At 42.6% G+C, this 21,167-nt stretch overlaps 1 protein-coding gene across 3 annotated transcripts in view; it reads left to right on the forward strand.

The window, feature by feature from the left end:
* The window catches only part of ALDH12A1 (aldehyde dehydrogenase 12A1), a 375,039-nt gene that overhangs the window by 181,836 nt on the left and 172,036 nt on the right, over window positions 1–21,167 (forward strand). For all 3 annotated transcript variants that reach the window (XM_089446596.1, XM_089446595.1, XM_089446594.1), the window contains one exon: window positions 7,780–7,884. In XM_089446596.1, the coding sequence (XP_089302722.1) occupies window positions 7,780–7,884 (105 nt within the window). The remainder of the gene's footprint in view (window positions 1–7,779; window positions 7,885–21,167) is intronic.

Genomic DNA, 21,167 nt, shown 5'->3' on the forward strand with positions numbered 1-21,167 from the left:
CAGTACAATCTCATCTATGGCTTGAAGATCATCTTTAATTCTAGATATCCTTACAAAGAAGGAAGCCATAGTGTCATCCTTTGCCATTTTTGTCGTCCTTAATTCATTCTTTAGACTTTCTACTTGAACGACATTCTTGATAGTGAACAATTTTGATAAGGCTTCATACATTTCTTGAGCATGGTCTATATTGGAAATGTATGGGACAAGATTTTCCTTTATGCTTTCTACCATTAGTGTCATAGCCAATATTTCTGACTCTCTAAACTTCACTTTATCTGCATCACTAGATTCTTCGATAGGTTTCTTCACTTTTCCTTTGACCAAATTTAAGACTTTGTTATTTTCAAGTATGAGGTTAATTCTCTTCTTCCATGCCCTGTAATTTGATGCTCCTTCCAATTTGTTCTCACTCTTTATTGTGTTAGACATTGTCCTTGAAGGTAGTAAGCTTCTTCCCTTATAAGAGCTCCTTATATGATCCCTTAATCAATGCTTTAGACTCCTTTCAGTAGATTCTCAAAGCTGCCTTTTTCCTTCTTCACCTTAACTCTGAAACCATGTTAGAAAATCAGAAATACATAATTTTTTTTTTATATAGATAATTATGTGTGATTCTTTTATATTTATGTTCTTTTATCTTTTAGTTCATCAAGCAATTACCGAAACAAAAGCACAAAGACACCAGATGTAGGTGGATAGATAAGGCAAAACCCCTATCTAGGAGAAATCCTAGTCAACAATTCTTCCTTAAGTAGTTTCACAAGATAATCCAAGACCCTTGACCTAGACAAAGACTTCCTCCACACCAAGTCAGCCCTCACTTCTTCCTTGCAGATGAATACCCTTCAATAGCAACTTCGTCCTAGTAGCAACAACTTGCAGTAGCACATCTTCGACATAGCAACTGGCAGTAGCAGTAGCAACAACTTCAACTAGACAAAGAAAAACTTTGATCACCCTAGATACTCCACTTGAGTGAGAGTTAGATGGCCCAAAACTTCGATTTTGATGTCTTCTTTCTTCCCTCCAAATTTCACACCTTTTTCCAGTGCTTTTCCAACTTCGCACTTCCCAACTTCTTTCTTCTAGATATCGAACTATTAAGAGAGAGAGAGTGCTCCAAATGAATTCAAATTGACTTGTATATATAGCCTTCCAGTGAGGTCGAATTTTCCTTCTTGAAGCCGATTTGATCTCCTTGAGGCCGACTTGGTGTGGAGGGGGGACAAATATCATATTTGACTCAATATTAATTCTTCTTACATGATTCAAAAGCCCAATAAGGGTCTCTTTAAATGGACATTTACTCTAATGACTCGGAATAAATCCTAGAAGTCCTCAATGGGGACTTTGACCTAAAATATGATGATCCAAGCATGAAACCCATGCTTTAATAAGTCATAATAATAATAATAATAAAAATATTTTTTCAAGTCTTTTGATAAATAGTAAATACATTTCATTGTGACTCAAATACATTTATGAAGACCGAACCTAGTTACATATTTCAACATGTTCGCGGCTATCCATGTTCACAAGATTAGGGCTGCCCTAGCCCTAGGTATATCACTAATTTTGATTATTTGAAATTTGATCCAAGGGTATATCACTAATTAATCCTGCAAGGAAATTTCTCCAAGGAAAAGGGAGTTGGGAAAAAGGCTCCTTGATATCAAGCAAGAAAAGTATCTATAAAGTTGGTAGACCTAGAAGGAAAATTTAAATATTGTTTAAGAGCCAGAGGGGACAAATATCTAGTTCCTAATTCTCAGATTGACACTTATCACTGTTTGAAGAAGTTAGGCCTCAACAAAGTTTGAAGGTAAGTAATATCAATATGTTTTTCTCTTTAAAGGTTATGGCCAAGTCAAGGGCATTCGAAAGTTTACAGTGAAAAAAAAGAACCAAGATTGAGTATAAGGCTGAATGAAGTGGAAATTGAACTGTTTCTTATGACTATGTTGAATCTTGTTCAAGAAGCCATCTAAAGGCAAAATCAAGAATGTTGTTACTAATAAAGTCAAGTTCAAGACACTTGCTAAAAAGAAAGCTGATCTGAAAATGTTTTGGTAAGTCTTGTGAAAGTATGGTAAAATAAAATCCTTAATGAAATATGTGATGTCTTGTATATGCTGAGTGATCCAAAATCTATCTGATTTATTGCCATTATCCAAGATCTTTTCTTCGATGATGTTTTTAGAATTGCATGAAAGAGCATGTAAAAACGATATGAGCAAATACTTAAAGAAGAAGCAACATAAAGGAGATCATAAATACAATGCACACAAAAGTTTGATAACAAAATTTGTCCAGTGTGGACTATGTCTTCGGGCCTTGCTTCAATAGTGAGGAGGCCTTTTCATTCATATCATCAAAGGAAAGGCAAGTACATGGCAAAATACATCATTATAACTCCATCATGGGAGTGACTTGAAATTCGGCTACTCAAATTACGACAATCACAACACTAGTAGATCTGTCTCGTCCTCTAGAGACTTTTGACTCTTGAACTTCGTGCCCAACAATTAATGACGAAGGCGAGTTTGAACCCTTTGAACTTAAATCTGAAAATTACCATCAAAATCCACCACAAATGCTAATTGTTTGATCTTTTTAGTTGGTTGTATAAGAAGTAGAAGCCTTGGGGGCTTTTGACTTGGCTGTTTGATCCCTAAGTTCTCCTAGGGAAGCCTCCCTTTTGTTGGATTGCATCCATCACTAAAATGAGAGGAGAAGTTTACTAGTTGCTAAGGTGACAATGTTAATTCTGCCATATTACTCATTATCTTGGTCATCTAGTGGGGTTTTGCAGCATTGTTTTAAGAAACGGCCGTTTCGAAACCGAAACGGCCTGGTTGATCTGAGTTATTGGCCCAAGTTATGACCCGGCCATGGAAACGGTTCAGTTGGCCGAGTCATGGGTGACTCGGCCAACTCGGCCGTTTCTGTTATGACTCGGCCGAGTCACAAAAAAACGCCCAGCATCACGTCAAACTGCGATTTAATAAAATTTTAATGGATTTTTAAATTGTTTTTTGGTTGGTTTGGACTCCAAGCAGTTATATGAATTTTCTAAATGATTTTTGGGGTCCATTTCCCCCTCCCAAACCCTATTTAACACACCCAAGTGCTCTTATTCACTCACAGCAATCTTATGCATTTGAGTGAGAGTCTTCTTTGAGAGTTAGTGAGCAGTTCTTGAGCTTGTTTTGGAGCAGCAGTGAGGAGTCTTGGAGGAGCATTGTAGCTGGAGTGAGGAGCTTCTTAGGCAGCCATTTGGAGCAGCATTGAGGAGCTGATTCTTGGAGCAAGCTTGAGGAGGCAGTTTGTGCCTGGAGGTATTTTTTTTCACCTCTATAAATCTGTTTTTGCTTAGTAAATTTTAGGTGCATATCTAGAAAGCTTAGAGAGTGTTTTTTGTCAAATAAATGAACATTGAATCAATGTTTTTTTTTTTTTTTTTTCATTTTCAGATTGTTTGCTTTCATTTCCTAGTCAAAAAATGGCACCTAGAGCAAGAGATCCTGCTTGGGCATATGTTGAAATGGTTGATAGTCAAATGCAATGCAAATTTTGCCATAGGAAAATTAAGGAAGGTCCTGGGGGCATTAATAGGCTGAAACAACACTTGGCAGGGATTAGAGACCAAATTACCCCATGTACCTCACCAGAAATTGGGGAGATTAGAAAGAATTTGTTGGCCAGCTTTGAGAAATTTAAAGAAGATAAGGCTAGGCAAAGAGACATACAGGCTGAAATTGGGAGGAAGAGGGAGATACAAAAAATGATGGCTGCCAACCCCCATTATGATTTTGAGGGTTCTTCCTCTATCCCTCAAACTGATACATCCAACCCTTTCCGATATGTCCCCCCCTCTTTTGGTTCTGTTCAAGATAAGGGAAATGGTAGAATGAATTTGAAAAAGGGTGATGTGACTATCAAAAGTTATTTCACTCCCTCCTCTCCATCAGATGCACATGGTCCTGAAGTTAGTAAAGCTCAAATGCAACCCACTTTAGATGACCATTAGAGGAAAGAATTGAGGGAGACTGCTTGTGAGTACATAGCTAGATGGTGGTATGATGCTGATATCCCCTTTAATGCTGCTCGTTCACCATATTATGAGCCTATGTTTGATGCCATACATGTTGCTGGAAAAGGCTTCAAAGGCCCTACTATGCATGAGCTAAGGGGGTTTCATTTGCAGAAAGAAATTCAATCCATTAATGAGTATTTGCAAGAGTTCAGGGACTCATGGGCAAGAACAGGGTGTACCATCATGTCAGATGGATGGACTGATCAAAGAAACCGTACCATCATAAACTTTCTTGTCTTCTGCCCACAGGGAACCATGTTTTTAAAATCAGTTGATGCATCTAATAAGATAAAAGATGGCCACTTGTTGTTTCAGCTATTGGATCAGGTTGTTGAGGAGGTGGGGGTGGCTAATGTTGTTCAAATCATCACAGATAATGCCTCTAACTATGTTCTTGCTAGTAAACTGTTAGAGGAAAAACACAAGACCATCTTTTGGACCCCATGCGCTGCACATTGCATAGACCTCATGCTTGAGGATATTGGAAAATTAGATTGGGTCAAAAACACTATAGATCATGCCAAAAGCATAACAAAATTTATCTACAATCATACATTGGTTTTGAGCCTCATGAGGAAACGCACTGGGGGTAAGGATATTATTAGGCCTGCCATCACTAGATTTGCTACACATTTTTTGACATTGCAATCTATGCTTTCCCAACATAGAAACTTGCAAAAGATGTTTTCTAGTGATGAATGGAATCAAAGCAATTGGTCTAACAAACCAGAAGGCAAAGAATTGAAAAGGAAAGTCCATGAAGAAACTTTTTGGAGAAAGGCAGCAGAAATTGTGAAGCTTGCTGAGCCACTAGTTAAGGTGTTGCGGTTGGTGGATGGGGAAAGGTTGGCTATGGGCTTCATTTATGAGGCTATGGATCAAGCAAAGGAGCAAATAAAGACGGTATACAAGGATAGAGTGGCAAAGTATAGGCCCATTTGGGCAATCATTGATGAAAGATAGAACAATCAACTCCATCGCCCTATACATGCAGCTGGGTATTTTTTGAACCCACGGTATCATTATAAAGCTAAGGAGTCAGGGGCTTTGAGGGTGGAGGTCAGAGATGGACTGGTTGATTGCATTGAACACATGATCCCATTGGAGTCTGATCAGCTAGAGATACACCGACAGGCCAATATCTTCAGCAATGTAGCAGGTACCTTTGGGAAGAACCTAGCGAAGATTGCAAGAGAAGCAGATGAGCTAGGTAAACAAAAATTTCAATTTTCAAATTCTTAATAGTTTTACTTTTTTTTTTTTAAAGTTTGTTAAATCGTTTATAATTTGAAAGTTAGATATAATTTGTAATTTTGTTGAGCTAACTCATTACACTCCTATGTTTTTTGCAGCACAATGGTGGGAGGCCTTTGGTGGCCATTGTCCTGAATTGCAAAGGTTTGCAATTCGTATTTTGAGTCAAACTTGCAGTGCATCTGGGTGTGAGCGCAATTCGGCTGTCTTTGAGAGGATTCACACAAAGAAGAGAAACCGTTTGGATCAAAAACGGTTAAATGATCTAGTTTATGTCCAATACAACCTTTGGCTCAGACGAAACCATTTGCTGAACAAAAGACCTGATTCAAATCCCATTGTGTTGGAAGACATTGGTCCAACATCAGATTGGGTAGTGGAGAGTTGTCCAGCAGAGTTTGATCCTGATGAGGATCTTGATTTAGATTTAGATATGGAGACATCAGTTGAACTTGAACATGTTGTTCAACTTCAGCCTGTTCAGTTGAATGCAGATCCCAATCCACCAGCCTCAGTCTCACAGCCAGCAAGGACTCCAGTTGTAGGTGCTTCCTCTGCTCAGCCACGACAGAAGCGCAGCCGCATATCTACTCTATCTCAGCTTGCATCTGCTGCAGTTGCACAACCTGCTAGTGGTACCACTTCTACAGTTGCAGTTGGGGATGATGATGATGAGGAGGAGCCATGGGGCCCCCTGTCTGACTCTGATGATGATGATCCAGAGATTGATCGACATGATCTTGGCTCCTCTGACAGTAGCTACTAGCCAGTAGTACTGTAGTACTAGTACTGGAGTCTGGTCACCGTCACAGTTTACTTTTGTTGTAGAGGCCATTTCTAGCCTCCTTGGTTATGTGTTTTTTGTTTTGAGTCTTCGATCATGTATGACAGTTGACTATGTATTGCCATTGGGTACCATTTTGATATAATGGATTGGTTCATGAGCCTACTTTGATCATATGTTGTCTTCCATCTATATTATAATGCTGTGTGTTTGGAAACATGAATGAAAATCTTTAAAATTATGTTTAAAATCTTTAAAATTATGTTTTTTTATAAAAAAAATAATTATTTAATGTATTTTTTACAACGACCGAGTCACTGAAATCAAGTCGGCCGAGTCATTACCGTTTTGGAGTCGAAGTCGGAGTCGATCCTCGGCCGAGTTGGAGTCGGAGTCGGAGTCTTAAAACATTGCTTTGCAATAAGGTGCAATGTTTTTCTATAACAAGTCCCTACCCATCTACTCTGCGATCTATTGTTTGCCATGTTAGAGGAAGCTATAGAGAATCTCTCATTGTCTATCTATATCCTTAACCATTAGAATACTCTCCTAGATTGCGTTGATGACCCCCATAAGTAATAAGGCACTGGATCTCCTTTTCTTTTGTTATCTCCAAACCAATTCATTTGATCATTTCCTCTACTGTATTGTTATTAAGGTCGATTCACTCCCATTCTACACTACACAAAGTGAGCCTAGCAACCATAGGGAAGCTCCCCTTGACTTAGGTACACCTTTAGTAAAGTGCAAAGTAGTTTTGGTTAGGTGATAGTGGTCAACCTACTAGTTTCACATGTCTCCTTCTAGGTGTTAGGACTTTTCATTTTTGGGTGTGAGATTGCATGGTAAGATAGCCTATCCTTTCTCTTTTAGTTGGTTCTTTTCTAATTCAAGGGGAGTATGGCTAGCAATTAGTCATTATTAGTCACTGCTAATTCATTGTTAGTCACTGTTCTTGAGTGCTTTTGGGTGTTTGAGGGCAGCTTTAGTCTGCTGATCTCTTTCAACTTTACACACAGATTCCTTCATCAAAGGGCAGCATACAAAAGCCTTAGAGACAGCCCCCTGAGACTGGAAAAACACCTGCAAGTGGAGAGGCATTTGGTGGTGATAGAGCCGGCTTGCTTAGTATTATGCTGGTTTGGTGGTCCAGATTCCTATGATAAGAATGATCAAGTTCAACTTTGCTTCATGAAATTTGTTTGATTCACTTTTGGAAATGACTTTGCATCAACATGAGCGATAGTTCAGTCTTTTTTCTTTCGCCAACTCAACTTGTCCCTATGTACATGACTATCAATTGTAGTTGCTTACTCTTAGTACTTTTTGCGTCTATTTTAAATTTATTTTAACCTTTGATTGAACTAATTACTGTTTGTGGTGTATCTATTTATTAGCTATAGAATATTTCGCTGCAATTTGTCTTTGGTAACTTGATGTAATTAAGCAATAATCATTGGGTGATGCTAATATGCTTGATTTTTACTTTTACAATGGAATTATTTTCCACATTGTAGCTATAGTTATGCCATGTTCCGTGATTGAAAAATTTCTTATTTTCCATAGCAATGTTTCGTAGAAATTATTTGAAAAATGTCAACTTTTTTATACGCAAATACTAATAGCTGATCTTTGGTTTCAGGTGGCAATCATAACACCATTCAATTTTCCGTTGGAGATACCTCTCCTCCAGCTTATGGGTGCCCTCTACATGGGCAACAAGCCACTTTTAAAAGTTGATAGCAAGGTGTAATTACGAATCTATCGAACATATTTTTATATGCATATTTGTGGATAAGATAAAAAATTTAGAGCAAGGAAAACCATTAAAATTAAAAAAATCATATCAGTGTAATTCAAAGGGAACACGGAAAAGATTTGAAGTACATGATATTAGTTTTTTGTTATAAATTGTTGGTTCATTAGCTTTGTTTTTCTTTTTCAAAATCATTGAGTTTTATTGTTGAGCCAGTAATATTGTGTGAGATTATCAGTTTGTGATTTTCCTTTGAAAAAATGCTGCTTATGTTATAGAAATAGAAAATTTACATTAGTAGATCAATTCCTTGCCATGATGAGCTCCTCAGCTGCCAATATGTTATTGAAACTCTAGCAAATCAATATCTATTTAGAGAAAACTGCTCTAGCTGTAACCTGCATTGCTAACTCAATTCACGCCAACAACCCTTGAAATTGACAAGAATGGTATATTATTTATGTGGTTTGTAGTATGTACTATGTACATTTTTATCTTCTAATTCTGCATTTCAAGGATTCTTCAATGCAAGCATAAAGAGGCAAATTAGGATAAACCAGAAACACCACCCACAGTTGCTTCAGTCGCTGTTTGCCCTATTTAGGCATGTTCTTTTGCAGCCAAGGGGGGAATCCCTATTTGGATTACCAATTTGTTCTTTAGGAGCTGTTATAAAATTAGATCAGTTAACAGAGAATCTTCTGAAATTTTAAAATGTTTTTGTGGTGGATGTTGATTTTTGGTAGCTTGGGAGGTACTCCAAGCCCTAGGGTTCGGGGTTTGGACGTTGGAGCACCACAAAAGGGCTTTGTGGGTTTGGAACCCAAGGTATGGGCTTTGCACGCAAGCTTGTGGGTGTGAATCCATGAGGAGTTTTGGGCATGTGATGATTTGAGGTGATAGAGCATCTCGAGAGTAACCGGGAGCAACGAAAAGCACTCAAATCCGAAAATCGGCTTGATGTGTTAGAGTGCCACAAGTTGTGTTGTTGACACCACATGAGTTTTGTATAAATATGAGAGAGATGAGAGGCATTTCTCACCATCCAAGTGCATCCATGCATAGAGAATACATCTCTGAGGCAGCTGAGTTAGAGGAGGCAGAACAATCTTGTTTGAGACTGTTTGTATGGGTTTTTGTGTCTCTTACAGGGACGAAGTACTACAGGAGGTTTCCGCATTTGTTGAGGGCAGTTTTAGTGATGTTTTGGGACTGTTTAAGGTGCAGTCTTTCTCCTAGAAGCAGGCTGCATTCTTCAGGAGCACCTACAGGTGGCGCGCAGGCCTTATTTTCCTTAGAACAGGGGGCTGAGAGGCTGTTTGTGGCTACAGGAAGGGCTGCAGGCCTAATTCCCTTGAAGCTGGGAGGCCGTGAGGCATATTAGAGGGCTAGAAATAGCCCAGGACAGCAGAGGAATGTGGGCAGATTAGTTTGGAGGAAGGCCACAGTCAAGAAAGGAGTCTAGGAGCAGTGGAAGAGAGCTGTAGCAGCTTGCCAACAAGCCCTAACCAGAGCACCTGACTTGCAGCAGTGACATCAGCCCTCAAAGATGCAAGGTGTGTGAGTTTGTTGATGTATTTTTATTGATTTGAATTTTGGATACTATTGGATGGTAGTCCTAGTGTGGACAGTTTGTATTGGGCATTTGTGGACTGTTGGAGGGCAGCGTGAGAGTGCCCAAGAGTAGCCCTAAAGCAGTGGACAAGAAGGACTTTGGACAGCTGTGAGTTGGGTGAAATTTTGGTTGCCTAAGTAGCTTCTTGATGGACTAAGGAGGCTACTAGAGGAGGCAGATTGGAGCTCAAGGTTTGGCCAGTCAGGTGCAGATTTGACAGCTCGTGTTCATCATTGGAGAAGAGACATCTGATGGTGATAGGTGGCAGCCCTCCTGTCTTATGTTAGTCTTCATTGGATCAGCATAGGAAGACTATAGTGGGAAGACAAGTCCCAAAAGAGCTGAGGAGCAGCAGTGGCAAGAAGTCCCTATGTGTTGATGATAGATGAACTTATGATAAGCTAGAGGGCAGATTGTGGAGACCGAGTTCAGTGGCCTAAAGGAGTTGGTGCATTGATAGAGGCAGGTGCTGCAGATTTGGATCGAAGGACCCACAGGTGTACAGGATATGACAAAGAAGCTATGATTGTTGACTACATCAGCTAGGCCGTCAAATTATCTCGTATTTTATATTCTTGTACTTGTGGATATTTGAGGGCCATTATCTCTAGTACAGGAACTCTAGACTGTTGTATTATTCAGTTGGATTAATATAACAAAGATTGGGTTATTGTACAAAATTGTGTATATTTTGTGCACTAGTAGATTCACTGTTGTATATTGTTCCACTGTGCAAAGTAGCTTCGTTGTGATTCTTGGTTTGGTAGCATTAGTGATTTAAGATTCTATCCTGGACACCAGGATCGTGGAAAAACAACAGTGGATTCCAATAAGATGAGTGCCTTGCCCTTGGGCTGTGGAGTTACGGCAACAAATGAACTTGACAATGGTTGCAGAAGACACATTAAGTTGCCTAACAGCAATCATTACCAGTCATTAATAGATCTGGTGCATGTATAACGGCCAAGTAAATGCTCAAGAATGATACATTAATATCACCAATAAATGCTTGCAACAATGTATGATATCAAAACTGAAGAATAAAGCAATAGGGGCAGCTTTCTATTGAATAATAGCTCCGTGATACATCACTTCCGAAAATCTGATACCAAACGAGCCTATGAATACATAAATGATCTTTCTTAGTCTTTTCCTTTGGCTGAGAACAGCCCATTGCAAAGAGTGAAAAAGCCTTAAACAAAAGTTTTAGCTACAAACATTAAATAACAGCCTTACATATGCAGTACCAACTTAGGTACGGTGAAGATGGATACACCAAATGCCTCTTTAATCTTGTAGTAGCAAACCGGTATTGTGAGGCTCTTCTCTTCCTCCTAGAAATCACCTCTCGCTGATGAAAGTTCTCCACCTTTTATAGCATTCAATATCCCACCCCCTCTCAATAAAATATACTTATAAATTAGTAAAAGCCTCAATTAAATAATATAAATAAAAACCTATTGGTCTCTAGGGAAGAACATTCCTCCTCTAAAGGTGTTTTGATTTGTCATTAATGCATTGAATGGGTCCATGATGCCAGATTTCTCCTTCCATCCATTTTTTGAGATGGATGGAAATAATAATTTAGAAGGCTTCTAGAAAAGCACTTCTTGAATGGCTGTTTTCTTCTTAAAATGTGACTTGACTATGTAAGTTGTGTCATAGGACACCTACTCCAATAGAACACTTCTCAATGTGTGGTGCTGTAAGCTATGGATATGAAGTTTGACACCTTCTAGTAGGGAGTGTTGCTCCTTTTTTCATGAACATGTCAAGGGTTACATCACACCTCCACTCACTACATGTTCTTCTAGAAATCTCCATTATGCCTTAAAGAGCCAAGAGCCCATAAATATGTAGAACGATGCCCCAAAGTTAATATTTACATCAAAATATTAACCACCTCCTTCATATATGTGATTTTACTTGATACCACTCATATTCCACCCCTATCCACACTTGTTTAGCTTGGGCACTCATCATAATCACTAGATAGCAGCTTTGAACCAATGGAACAACTTGCGATGGAAAAAAGTAGAATGCAACAAGCACAAAGACCTATTTGTTGGAATTTCTAAGTTTGACACGTTAGAAACCCTTCATGCACTTTTTTGATTTATTCCTACCTAGTTATTCAGTTAATTAACAAGTTATTTACCATGTAAATACTGGAAATAAATACAAGTACATGCTCAACACATTACAGATCATCAACTGAAGGAAATAGAAACAAGCAAACAAGTGACACTGTTGTTTTTGGACTAATGTCCCCAAAAAAACCCAATGCAGGAAAACCGATGCAGCTATATGAGGGTTTGATTTATTAAGCAGTTTCAGAATACAATCAGGGCGACAAATCCGGCTCACCCAACAAAGAAAAATCTCGGCAGTAGTACCTCTCTACTCGGAAGCAGATATTCCGGTTGAAACCCCGGATAAACACTCTGACAGCTCCACAGCTCCAATCTACCCCACAAAAAACCAACGTTAGCCTCTAGGGACTGTGTCAGCCTCTCTCTGGCCCAACGTTAGCCCAGTGTCACCCTGGCTTGGCCTACGTCAGCCTCTGGAGGCACTGCGTCAGTCCTCTGGCCCTCTGCATCACCCACGTTGGCCCTCTGAGGCACTAGGCAGCTCCTGGCTGCCTCTGCGTGAGCCCTAACTGGCTTTGCATGAACCCTTGGCTGCTTCTGCGTCCTTCTCTCCGGCTACTGCGTTGATCCTCCCAGTGCTATCTTTGCCTCTTTGCTTTTGTATTCACTCCCCCTTAGTTGCAACTCTGATCACTCTCTCAACTTTCTCAGCAAATCCAATCCCAGAAAGTCGAAATCTTGATCTCTTGGTGTGTTCTCCAAGTGACCCTCAAGCCTTTTCTTATACTTTTCTTGTTGACAAATCAACGGCCAAGATTAAGTCCCTAATCAACTGTTAAGATTAGATCTGGCTTGATCCATGACTTTTGGACCATTCTAACACATTATATTAATTCACATTAATATTTTATTTTCCCTAATTTAGACTTAGGGATGCCATTAAAAATATTAATTATTTTAATATCTCCCAAACTGTTTAGAATCTGCCCAGACCCTTTCTGGGTATTGGAGATCTCATGTGCCTTAGCCTCTCCACCAATTTTCGTGGCTAGAGCACATCCGATGCTACCCTAAATCAACACTCCCTCTTAGCGAGGACTGTGCTCTAGTAATACTCCTCACTGAGCATCACTCTGATCTTCTGGCATCGGTCCTTGTGCTGATGCTAGGTCTGCTGCCCAACATCCTCTGCACTACTGCATCCGTACTGCAACTCCCTCGACATTCGTGCTACTGTCCATGGCCCTGCCACTGCCACTGCTGCATCTGCACTGCAACCCCTCTCATCATGCTGCATCATGCTGCCCATAGCACTACCATTGCTAACTGCTGCACTGCAACCTAGTTACTGAGAAGCAAGTAACTGATCTCCCAACTCTAACATCTTCGTCAGGCTAGAAACACTCCTGATGTTGAAACTCCCTTTGTTACTAACAAGTGCTCCCTCTCTGACCTCTGCGCTGCTGCAACAACTCCATGCATCTCGCACCGTTGCACACTTCTCAGTGCCATCCTGCACTGGTGCAACACTCCCATGCCTCTCGCACTGTTGCATCCTACTAGCCTTGCGTTGTCCCGGGAATCCTGCACTGTAGCTCCCTTTGTCGGTCCATCCGCATCTGTCTATATTGACATCGCCAATACTACTACTCCTCTTCGGGGCTCTCGTAGGAAGGTCTAATCCAAGAGGCTGGGTACTTCGAGGATCCTGCCCCTCATCGCCTGTAGTCTGCTTGACTACAACTCGATGTCTCCTCACTTCTGCTCAAGTGGTGTGTGTGCACTCATGGCACAGTCATCGTCTGTCTCCACTTCCTTCTCTGCCCTTGCTGGCGCTGCCTTGGTCTCAGAGGCCTCTCCCTTACACTTCTTCCTTGGACACTGGGTCGCATAATGACCCAGCTCCCCACAGTGGAAGCATTTGACCTTGGAGAGGTCTTTCTTCTTCTGTTTCTCCTGCTTTCCCTCAGATGCTAGGGCAACATCCTCCTCCTCCTCCTCCTCCTCCTTGATTCTGATCCCCTTGTCGTTGCTTCCCGCCTTGCTCAGCCTTATGATCTCTACTTAGCGAAGAGTAGCTCACATTTCCTCCCAATCTGGAAGGGTCGCCCTACCCACTATGCTCTAGACAAACACCTCTCAGTCTTCTGAGACTGTGTTCAGGGCTGTTCTCACCATTAATTCTGGATCCGACGTTGCCCTATGGAAGTCAGTGGATCCCGAATCTCCTTCAATTGACCGAGGAATGGGTCGATCTGTTCTCCCTTCTGCATCTGGTATGATCGCAGTTGATTTTCTAGTAACATGTTCCTTTGCAAGGAAGTATGCTGGTACAACTTGGTCAGGGCTTCCCACATCTCTTGTGCCGTGTTCTTCTTGGCAATATGTGGATGATCCTTGATCCCGTCAAGGATGATACTCTTAGCCCTCACCATTGCATCCTCGTACCTGTCATTATCAGCTGGGTCAACAAAGACCGCTATCGTCTTCAAGGTGAAGTGCTTGACACGATTTCTGTCAAATACAGATAAGATTCTGGCCTTCCAGACTACGAAGTTTGAGGCTTTGTCCGGTCTGTCCTGGTTTCTTACTTCGTGTAGTGCCATTTCGCTGCTCCTCTACTTCCCTCCTGGAAGTTCTCAGTGTGACTCCCTCTGAGCCTCGATTTCCTTCCTGGAAACCCTTTTGCCAATGTCGAGATGCCCCCACTCTAATCGTTTGTGCAGATGCACCACTGATCCAGATTTTTCGGCTAGAAATCCTTAGTAGCAACTCCCTCCTCCTTGGCCTTGCCCTGTTAGGTACTGTTCTAACTACAGTACCCCATCAACTCCACTCTGCAACTTATCCACAGCCTCCTAAACCCCAACAAATTGAAGGTTAGAACTCCTAGGCTCTGCGCAATCCTGACACTAGCAAATCAACTTCCTCAGCCAACTGCGTCAGCCCTTCTGGCCTCTGCGTGGCTCTGCGTGAGCCTATCTTTGCCTCCCTCAGCCTGCACAGCCTCTTCTTGGGTCAATCTTGATGACGCAGGCACTGCGTCACCCCTTCCTTGCTGCTACTCTGCTAGGAACAACCTCTGTCACTCAGGACAATTGTTTTCTGTTGTTGCTGCTCTTGCTCGGCTGATGTCCTCAGTTCTCCTGTGATCTGCAACCATGCTCTAATACCATGTTGGAATTTCTAAGTGTGACACATTAGAAACCCTTCATGCACTTTACTGATTTATTCCTACCTACTTGTTTAGTTAATTAACAAGTTATTTACCATGCAAATACTGGAAATAAATACGAGTACATGCTCAACACATTATCGATCATCAACTGAAGGAAATAGAAACAAGCACACAAGTGACACCGTTGTTTTTGGACTAATGTCCCCGGAAAAACCCAATGCGGGAAAATCGATGTAGCTATCTGAGGGTTTGATTTATTAAGTAGTTTCAGAATACAATTTGGGTACCAAATCCGGCTCACCCAACAGAGAAAAATCTCGGCAGTAGTACCTCTCTACTCGGAAGTAGGTATTTCGACTGAAACCCCGGATAAACACTCCGACAGCTCCACAGCGCCAATATGCCCCACAAAACCCCAGTGTCAGCCTCTAGGGATTGCGTTAGCCTCTCTCTGGCCCAACGTTAGGCTAGCACCATCCTCTGGAGGCCACAGAAAGGCAGCTTGGAGCTCCGCAGAGCCTGAGGAGGGCCAGCGTGGGAGACGCAGAGGCTCCAGAGGCTGACACAGAGACCGAAGAGTCTGACGCTGGGCCAGAGAGGCTGACGCAGACCCTAGAGGCTGGTGCTGGGAGATTTCGCGGGGTAGATTGGGGCTGATATCTGTCTCCGACTGAGAGGTACTACTGCCGAGGACATTTTTTGTTGGGTGAGCCATTTCTGTCACCCAGATTGTATTATGAAACTGCTTAATAATAAAACCCTCTGATAGTTGCACTAGTTTTCTCGCATTGGGTTTTTTTCGGGGACATTAGTCCAAAAATATTTTTGTCACTTGTGTTCTTGTTTCTTTCAGTTTATGATTTGTTTGTGTTGATATTGTACTTGTATTTATTTTCAGTGTTTACATGGTAAATAACTTGTTAAATAAATGAACAAGTAGGAAGAAATAAATCATATAGTGCAGGAAGAATTTCTGACGGATAGACTTAGAAATTCCAACATGGTATCAAAGTGTGGTTGCAAATTAGAGGATAACTGAGGGCATCAGCCGAGCAGAGCAAGCAGCAGCAGAAATAGCTGTCCCGAGTGATAGAAGCGGTTCCTAGCAGAAAGAAGCAAGGAAGGGGTGACGCAGTGCCTGCGTCATCAGTCCGAGCCAGGAGGAGGATCATTGTAGTGTCAGAAAGGAGCAGACTTGACCTACACCATACTCGATCATCTTTCTTAGTTAGCAAGGATTGACGCCCATGGCCAGGAGGTGCGGATTTTGCTGGTGCCAGGATTGCGCAGAACCTAGAGGCTCTAACCTTCAGATTGTTGAGACATAGGAGGCTGTGGGTAAGTTGTAGAGCGAAGCTGGTGGGGTACTGTGGTCAGAACAATACCTAACAGGGCAACACCGAGGAGGGAGTTGCTGCCAAGGGTTTCTAGCCAAGAAATCCAGATCAGGGGTGCAGCGGCACTAACAATCTGAGTGGGGCATCTTGACATTGGTTGAGGGGTTTCCAGGAGGGAAATCGAGGCTTAGAGGGAGTCACACCGAGAACTTTCAGACAGGAAGTAGAGAGACTTGAAAGAGTCGAAAGAGGAGTAGCTAAATGGCAGTGAATGGGCTAAGAGATCAGGATAGACTGGACAGAGCTTCAAACATCGTAGTTTGGAAGGCCAGTCCCTTGTCCATTCTAGACAAGTATCGTGTCAAACACTTCGCCTTGAAAACGATAGCGATCCCAGTTGAAAATGACAAGTACGAGGAGGCAATGGCCAGGGAAAAGTGCATCATCCTTGATGGTGTCAAGGATCATGTGGTGCCACACATTGCTGAGAAGGAGACGAAAAATGAGATGTGGGAGGCCCTGAAGAAATTGTACCATCATACTTCTGTGCAGAGTTGCGGTCATATTAGATGCATAAAGGAGAGCAGATAGATGCCTTTCTCGGTGGATTGACAGAGATCTGTGATCAACTAACTTCCATAGGGGCCACACTCGATCAGGAACTGATGGTGAGGACCGCATTGAATGCAGTCTCGGAGGATTGGGAGGTATTTGTCCAGAGCATACTGGGCAGGACGAGCCTTCCAGATTGGGAAGAACTGTGGGCGACTCTTCGTCAAGAAGAGATCATATGGGTGTCCAAGGCGGGGAGCAATGGAAAAGGGGTTAGAATCAAGGAGGAGGAAGAAGATGCAGCTCTCGCATCTGCAGGAAAGCAGGAGAAACGGAAGAAGAAGGACCTCTCCAAGGTCAAGTGCTTCCACTGTGGGGAACTAGGTCACTATGTGAACCAGTGTCTTAGGAAGAAGAGCAAGGGAGAGGCTTATGAGTCCAAGGTTGCGTCGGCTTAGGTGGAGAAGGAAGAGGAGATTGATGACGACTGTGCCATGAGTGCTCATGTACGTCGAGAGAAGAGGTGGGGAGACATCGAGCTGTAGTCAGACGAACTATAGGCGATGAGGGGCAGGATCCTCGAGGTACCCAACCTCTTGGATTATACCTTGCTACGGGAGCCTCGAAGAGGAGTAGTAGGATTGGCGAATGTCGGTAGAGACAGATGCGGATGGAGCGACAGAGAGAGCTAAAGTGCAGGAGTCCTAGTACAGCGTGAGGCAACAGTGCGAGAGGCATAGAATTGTTGCAGTAGAGCAGAGGTCAGAGAGGGAACACTTGTCAGCGACAGAGGGAGCTTCAGCATTAGGTGTGTTTCTAGCCTGACAGAGATGTCAGAGTTGGGAGATCGATTACTTACTTCTCAGTAACTGAGTTGCAGTGCAACAGTTAGCAGTGGCAGTGCTATGAGCAGAACGATGCAACATGATGAGAGGGAGTTGCAGTACGAATGCAGCAGTGGCAGTGGCAGGGCTAGCAGTGGTAGTGGCAGGGCCATGGGCAGCAGCACGAATGCAGTACATGATGCAACAGTGCAGAGGATGTTGGCCAGCAGGCCTAGCATCAAGACAGGGACCGATGCCAGATGATCAGAGTGATACTCAGTGAGGAGTATTACTAGAGCACAGTCCTCGCTAAGAGGGAGTGGTTATTTGGGGTAGCATCGGATGTGCTCTAGCCTTGAAAATTGGTGGAGAGGCTTAAAGCACATGACATCTCCAAGACCCACAAATGGTTTGGGCAAAATCTACCCAGTTTGGGAGATATTAAAATAATTAATATTTTTAATTTAGACTTAGGGAAAATAAAATATTAATGTGAATTAATATAAAATTGAGTTAGAATGATCCAAAAGTCATGGATCAAGCCAGATCTAATCTTAGCCATTGATTAGGGACTTAATCTCGACTGTTGAATTGCCAATGAGAAAAGTATAAGAAGAGGCTTGAGGGTCAGTTGGAGAATACACTGAGTTGATCAAGAATTCGATTTTCTGGGGTAGGGCTTGTTGAGGAAATCGAAGGAGTGATCAAAGTTGCAGCTGAGAGGCAGTGAATAGAGTAGCAGGAGCGTCAGCGCAAAAACCAAGAGAGGGTTGACGCAGAGCCAGCTAGAGGCCACGCAGAGCTAGCTAGAGGCCACGCAGAGGCAGCCAGGAGCTGTGTAGAGCCTGAGGAGGGCCAGCGTGGGAGACGCAGAGGCTCCTGAGGCTGACATAGAGCCCTGAGAGGCTGACGCTGGGCCAAATAGGCTGATGTTGGGCTAGAGAGGCTAACGCTGGGCTGAAGACGCAGACACAGACCCTAGACGCTGATGCTGGGAGATTTCGTGGGGCAGATTAGGGTTGATATTTGTCTCCGACTGAGAGGTACTACTGTCAAGGGCATTCTCTGTTGGGTGAGCCATTTATGGCACACAGATTGTATTCTGAAACTGCTTAATAATAAAACCCTTTGATAGTTGTACCGATTTTCCCGCATTGAGTTTTTTCGGGGACATTAGCCCAAAAATAACTCACTTGTGTTCTTGTTTCTTTTAGCTAATGATCTGTATGTGTTGATACTGTGCTTGTATTTATTTTCAGTATTTACATGGTGAATAACTTGTTAAATAAATGAACAAGTAGGAAGAAATAAATTAGATAGTGCAGGAAGAATTTATGACAGATAGACTTAGAAATTCCAACAGAAATCCCTCTGCCAACGTCAATTTGCCCCACTTCGATCGTCTGCGCAACTACACCACTGATCCGGATTCCTCGGCTAGAAATCCACCTTGGCAGCAACTCCCTCCACCTTGGTCTTGCCCTATTAGGTACTGTTCTAACCACAGTACCCCACCAGCTTTGCTCCTCAAATTGCCCACAACCTCCTAAACCCCAACAATTGAAGGATTGAGCCACTTGGCTTTGCGCAATCCCAACACCGACAAATTAGCACCCCCAGCCAACTGTGTCAGCCCTCTTGGCCTCTGCGTGGCTCTGCGTGAGCCTGATTCTGCCCCCCTTAGCCTCTGCGCTGCCTTTCTTTGGCCCAGAATGATGATGCAATCCCTCTGCATCACTCCTTCCTTTGTCGCCTTCTGCAAGGATCAACTTTGTCACTTGGGACAACTGAATCTGCTGCAAATGCTCTGCTTCGCTGATGCCTTCAGTTTTCCAATGATCTGCAACCACCCTCTGATACCATGTTGGAATTTCTAAGTCTAACCCGTTAGAAATTCTTCTTGTACTATCTGTTTTAATTCACCTACTTGTTTAATTACTTAACAAGTTATTTAACATGTAAATACTGAAAATAAACACAAGTACAGTATCAACATCCACAATTCATACTTTGAAAGAAAACAAGCACACAAGTGACACCGTTATTTTTGGACCAATGTCCCCAGAAAAACCCAATGCGCGAAATCCAATGCAACTATTCATAGGGTTATATTATTATGTAGTTTATCTAAGTACAACTGGGTGCCTAAATCGGCTCACCTGACAGAGAAAAATATACGGCAGCAATACATCTAGATCCCGAAATAGGTATTCAGAAAACTTGTCCTATGAAACCCTCTCCGGCACAACTGAAGCTCAATGCTGGCCCTTCTGGGCTTTGCGTCAGCCTTCTGTTGACCTGCGTGGATAATGTAGTCTCTCTGGGCTTTGCGCTGCCTCCGCTAGGCTCTGTGTAGCCTGGATTGACTGCTGCTCTGGCTCTCTCCGCTTCTGTGCTGGTCTCCCAGTATTATCCCTGCCTCTCTACCTCGTACTCACTGCCCCTCGCCGCTGATCACTGATTCACTTTTGCTTAGCAACCCTGCTCTAGCAAAATGAATGATTGATCACTCTGGTGTGTCCTCCAACTGACCCTCTAGCCTCCTCTTATACTTTTCTCGTTGGTCCATCAACTATTGATTTGGGGTAGCATCGGATGTACTCTAGCTACGAAATTTGGTGGAGAGGTTGGGGCACATGAGATCTCCAATACCCTGAAAGGGTTTTGGCAAACTGTAAACAGTTCAGGTGATATTAAAATAATTAATATTTTTAATGGACTCCCTAAGTCTAAACTTAGGGAAATTAAAATATTAATGTGGATTAATATGAAACTGTGTTAGAATGGTCCAAAAACATGGATCAAGACAGTTCTAATCTTAGCTGTTGATTAGGGACTTAATCTCGGCCGTTGATATGTCAACGAGAAAAGTATAAGAGGAGGCTTGAGGGTCACTTGGAGAATACACTAGAGTGATCAGTCATTCTATTCTCTAGAGCGGGGTTTGCTAAGAGAGATAGAATCAGTGATCGGAGTTGCAACTAAGGGGCATTGAGTATAGAGAGACGGTGAGGCAGAGATATTGCCGGAAGAGAAACAAGTAGCCAGAGAGAGTGATGCAGTAGCAGCCAAGGTTCACGCAGGGCCACGCAGAGGCAGCTAAGAGCTGCGCAGAGCCTTAGAGAGGCCAGCATTGTTGACGCAGAGGGCCAGAAGGCTGATGCAGGGCCTCCGAAGGCTGATGCAGACCGATTTAGGGTGACGCATGGCCAGCGTTGGGTAGAGAGGGGCTGACGCAGTCTAGAAAGGGCAGAAGCTGGGGTTTCTGGGGCAGATTGGAGTTGAGGAGATGCCAGAAGGATTAGCTGGGGTTTCAGCCGGGAAATTTGTCTCAATCTGAGAGGTATTACTGCCAAGGAAATTCTCTGTTGGGTAGGCTTGTTTTGGCACCCAGATTGTACTATGATATTGCTTAGTAAGAAAACGCTCAGATAGCTGCACCGGTTTTCCCACATTGGGTTTTTCCGGGGACATTGGTCCAAAAATAATGGTGTCATTTGGTGTGATTGTTTCTGTTTCTTTCAGTGGTTGATCTGTAATATGTTGAGCATGCACTAGTGTTTATTTTCAATATTTACATTGTAAATAACTTGTTAAGAAATGAAACAAGTAGGTAGGAATAAATCAGCTAAAGTGCATGGAGGGTTTCTAACTGGTATACTTAGAAACTTCAAC

Source organism: Pinus tabuliformis, chromosome X (genome assembly GCF_031772625.1).
Source record: "Pinus tabuliformis cultivar Carrire ecotype Pingquan chromosome X, CPIR1, whole genome shotgun sequence".
In the NCBI taxonomy this organism is placed as follows: domain Eukaryota; kingdom Viridiplantae; phylum Streptophyta; class Pinopsida; order Pinales; family Pinaceae; genus Pinus; species Pinus tabuliformis.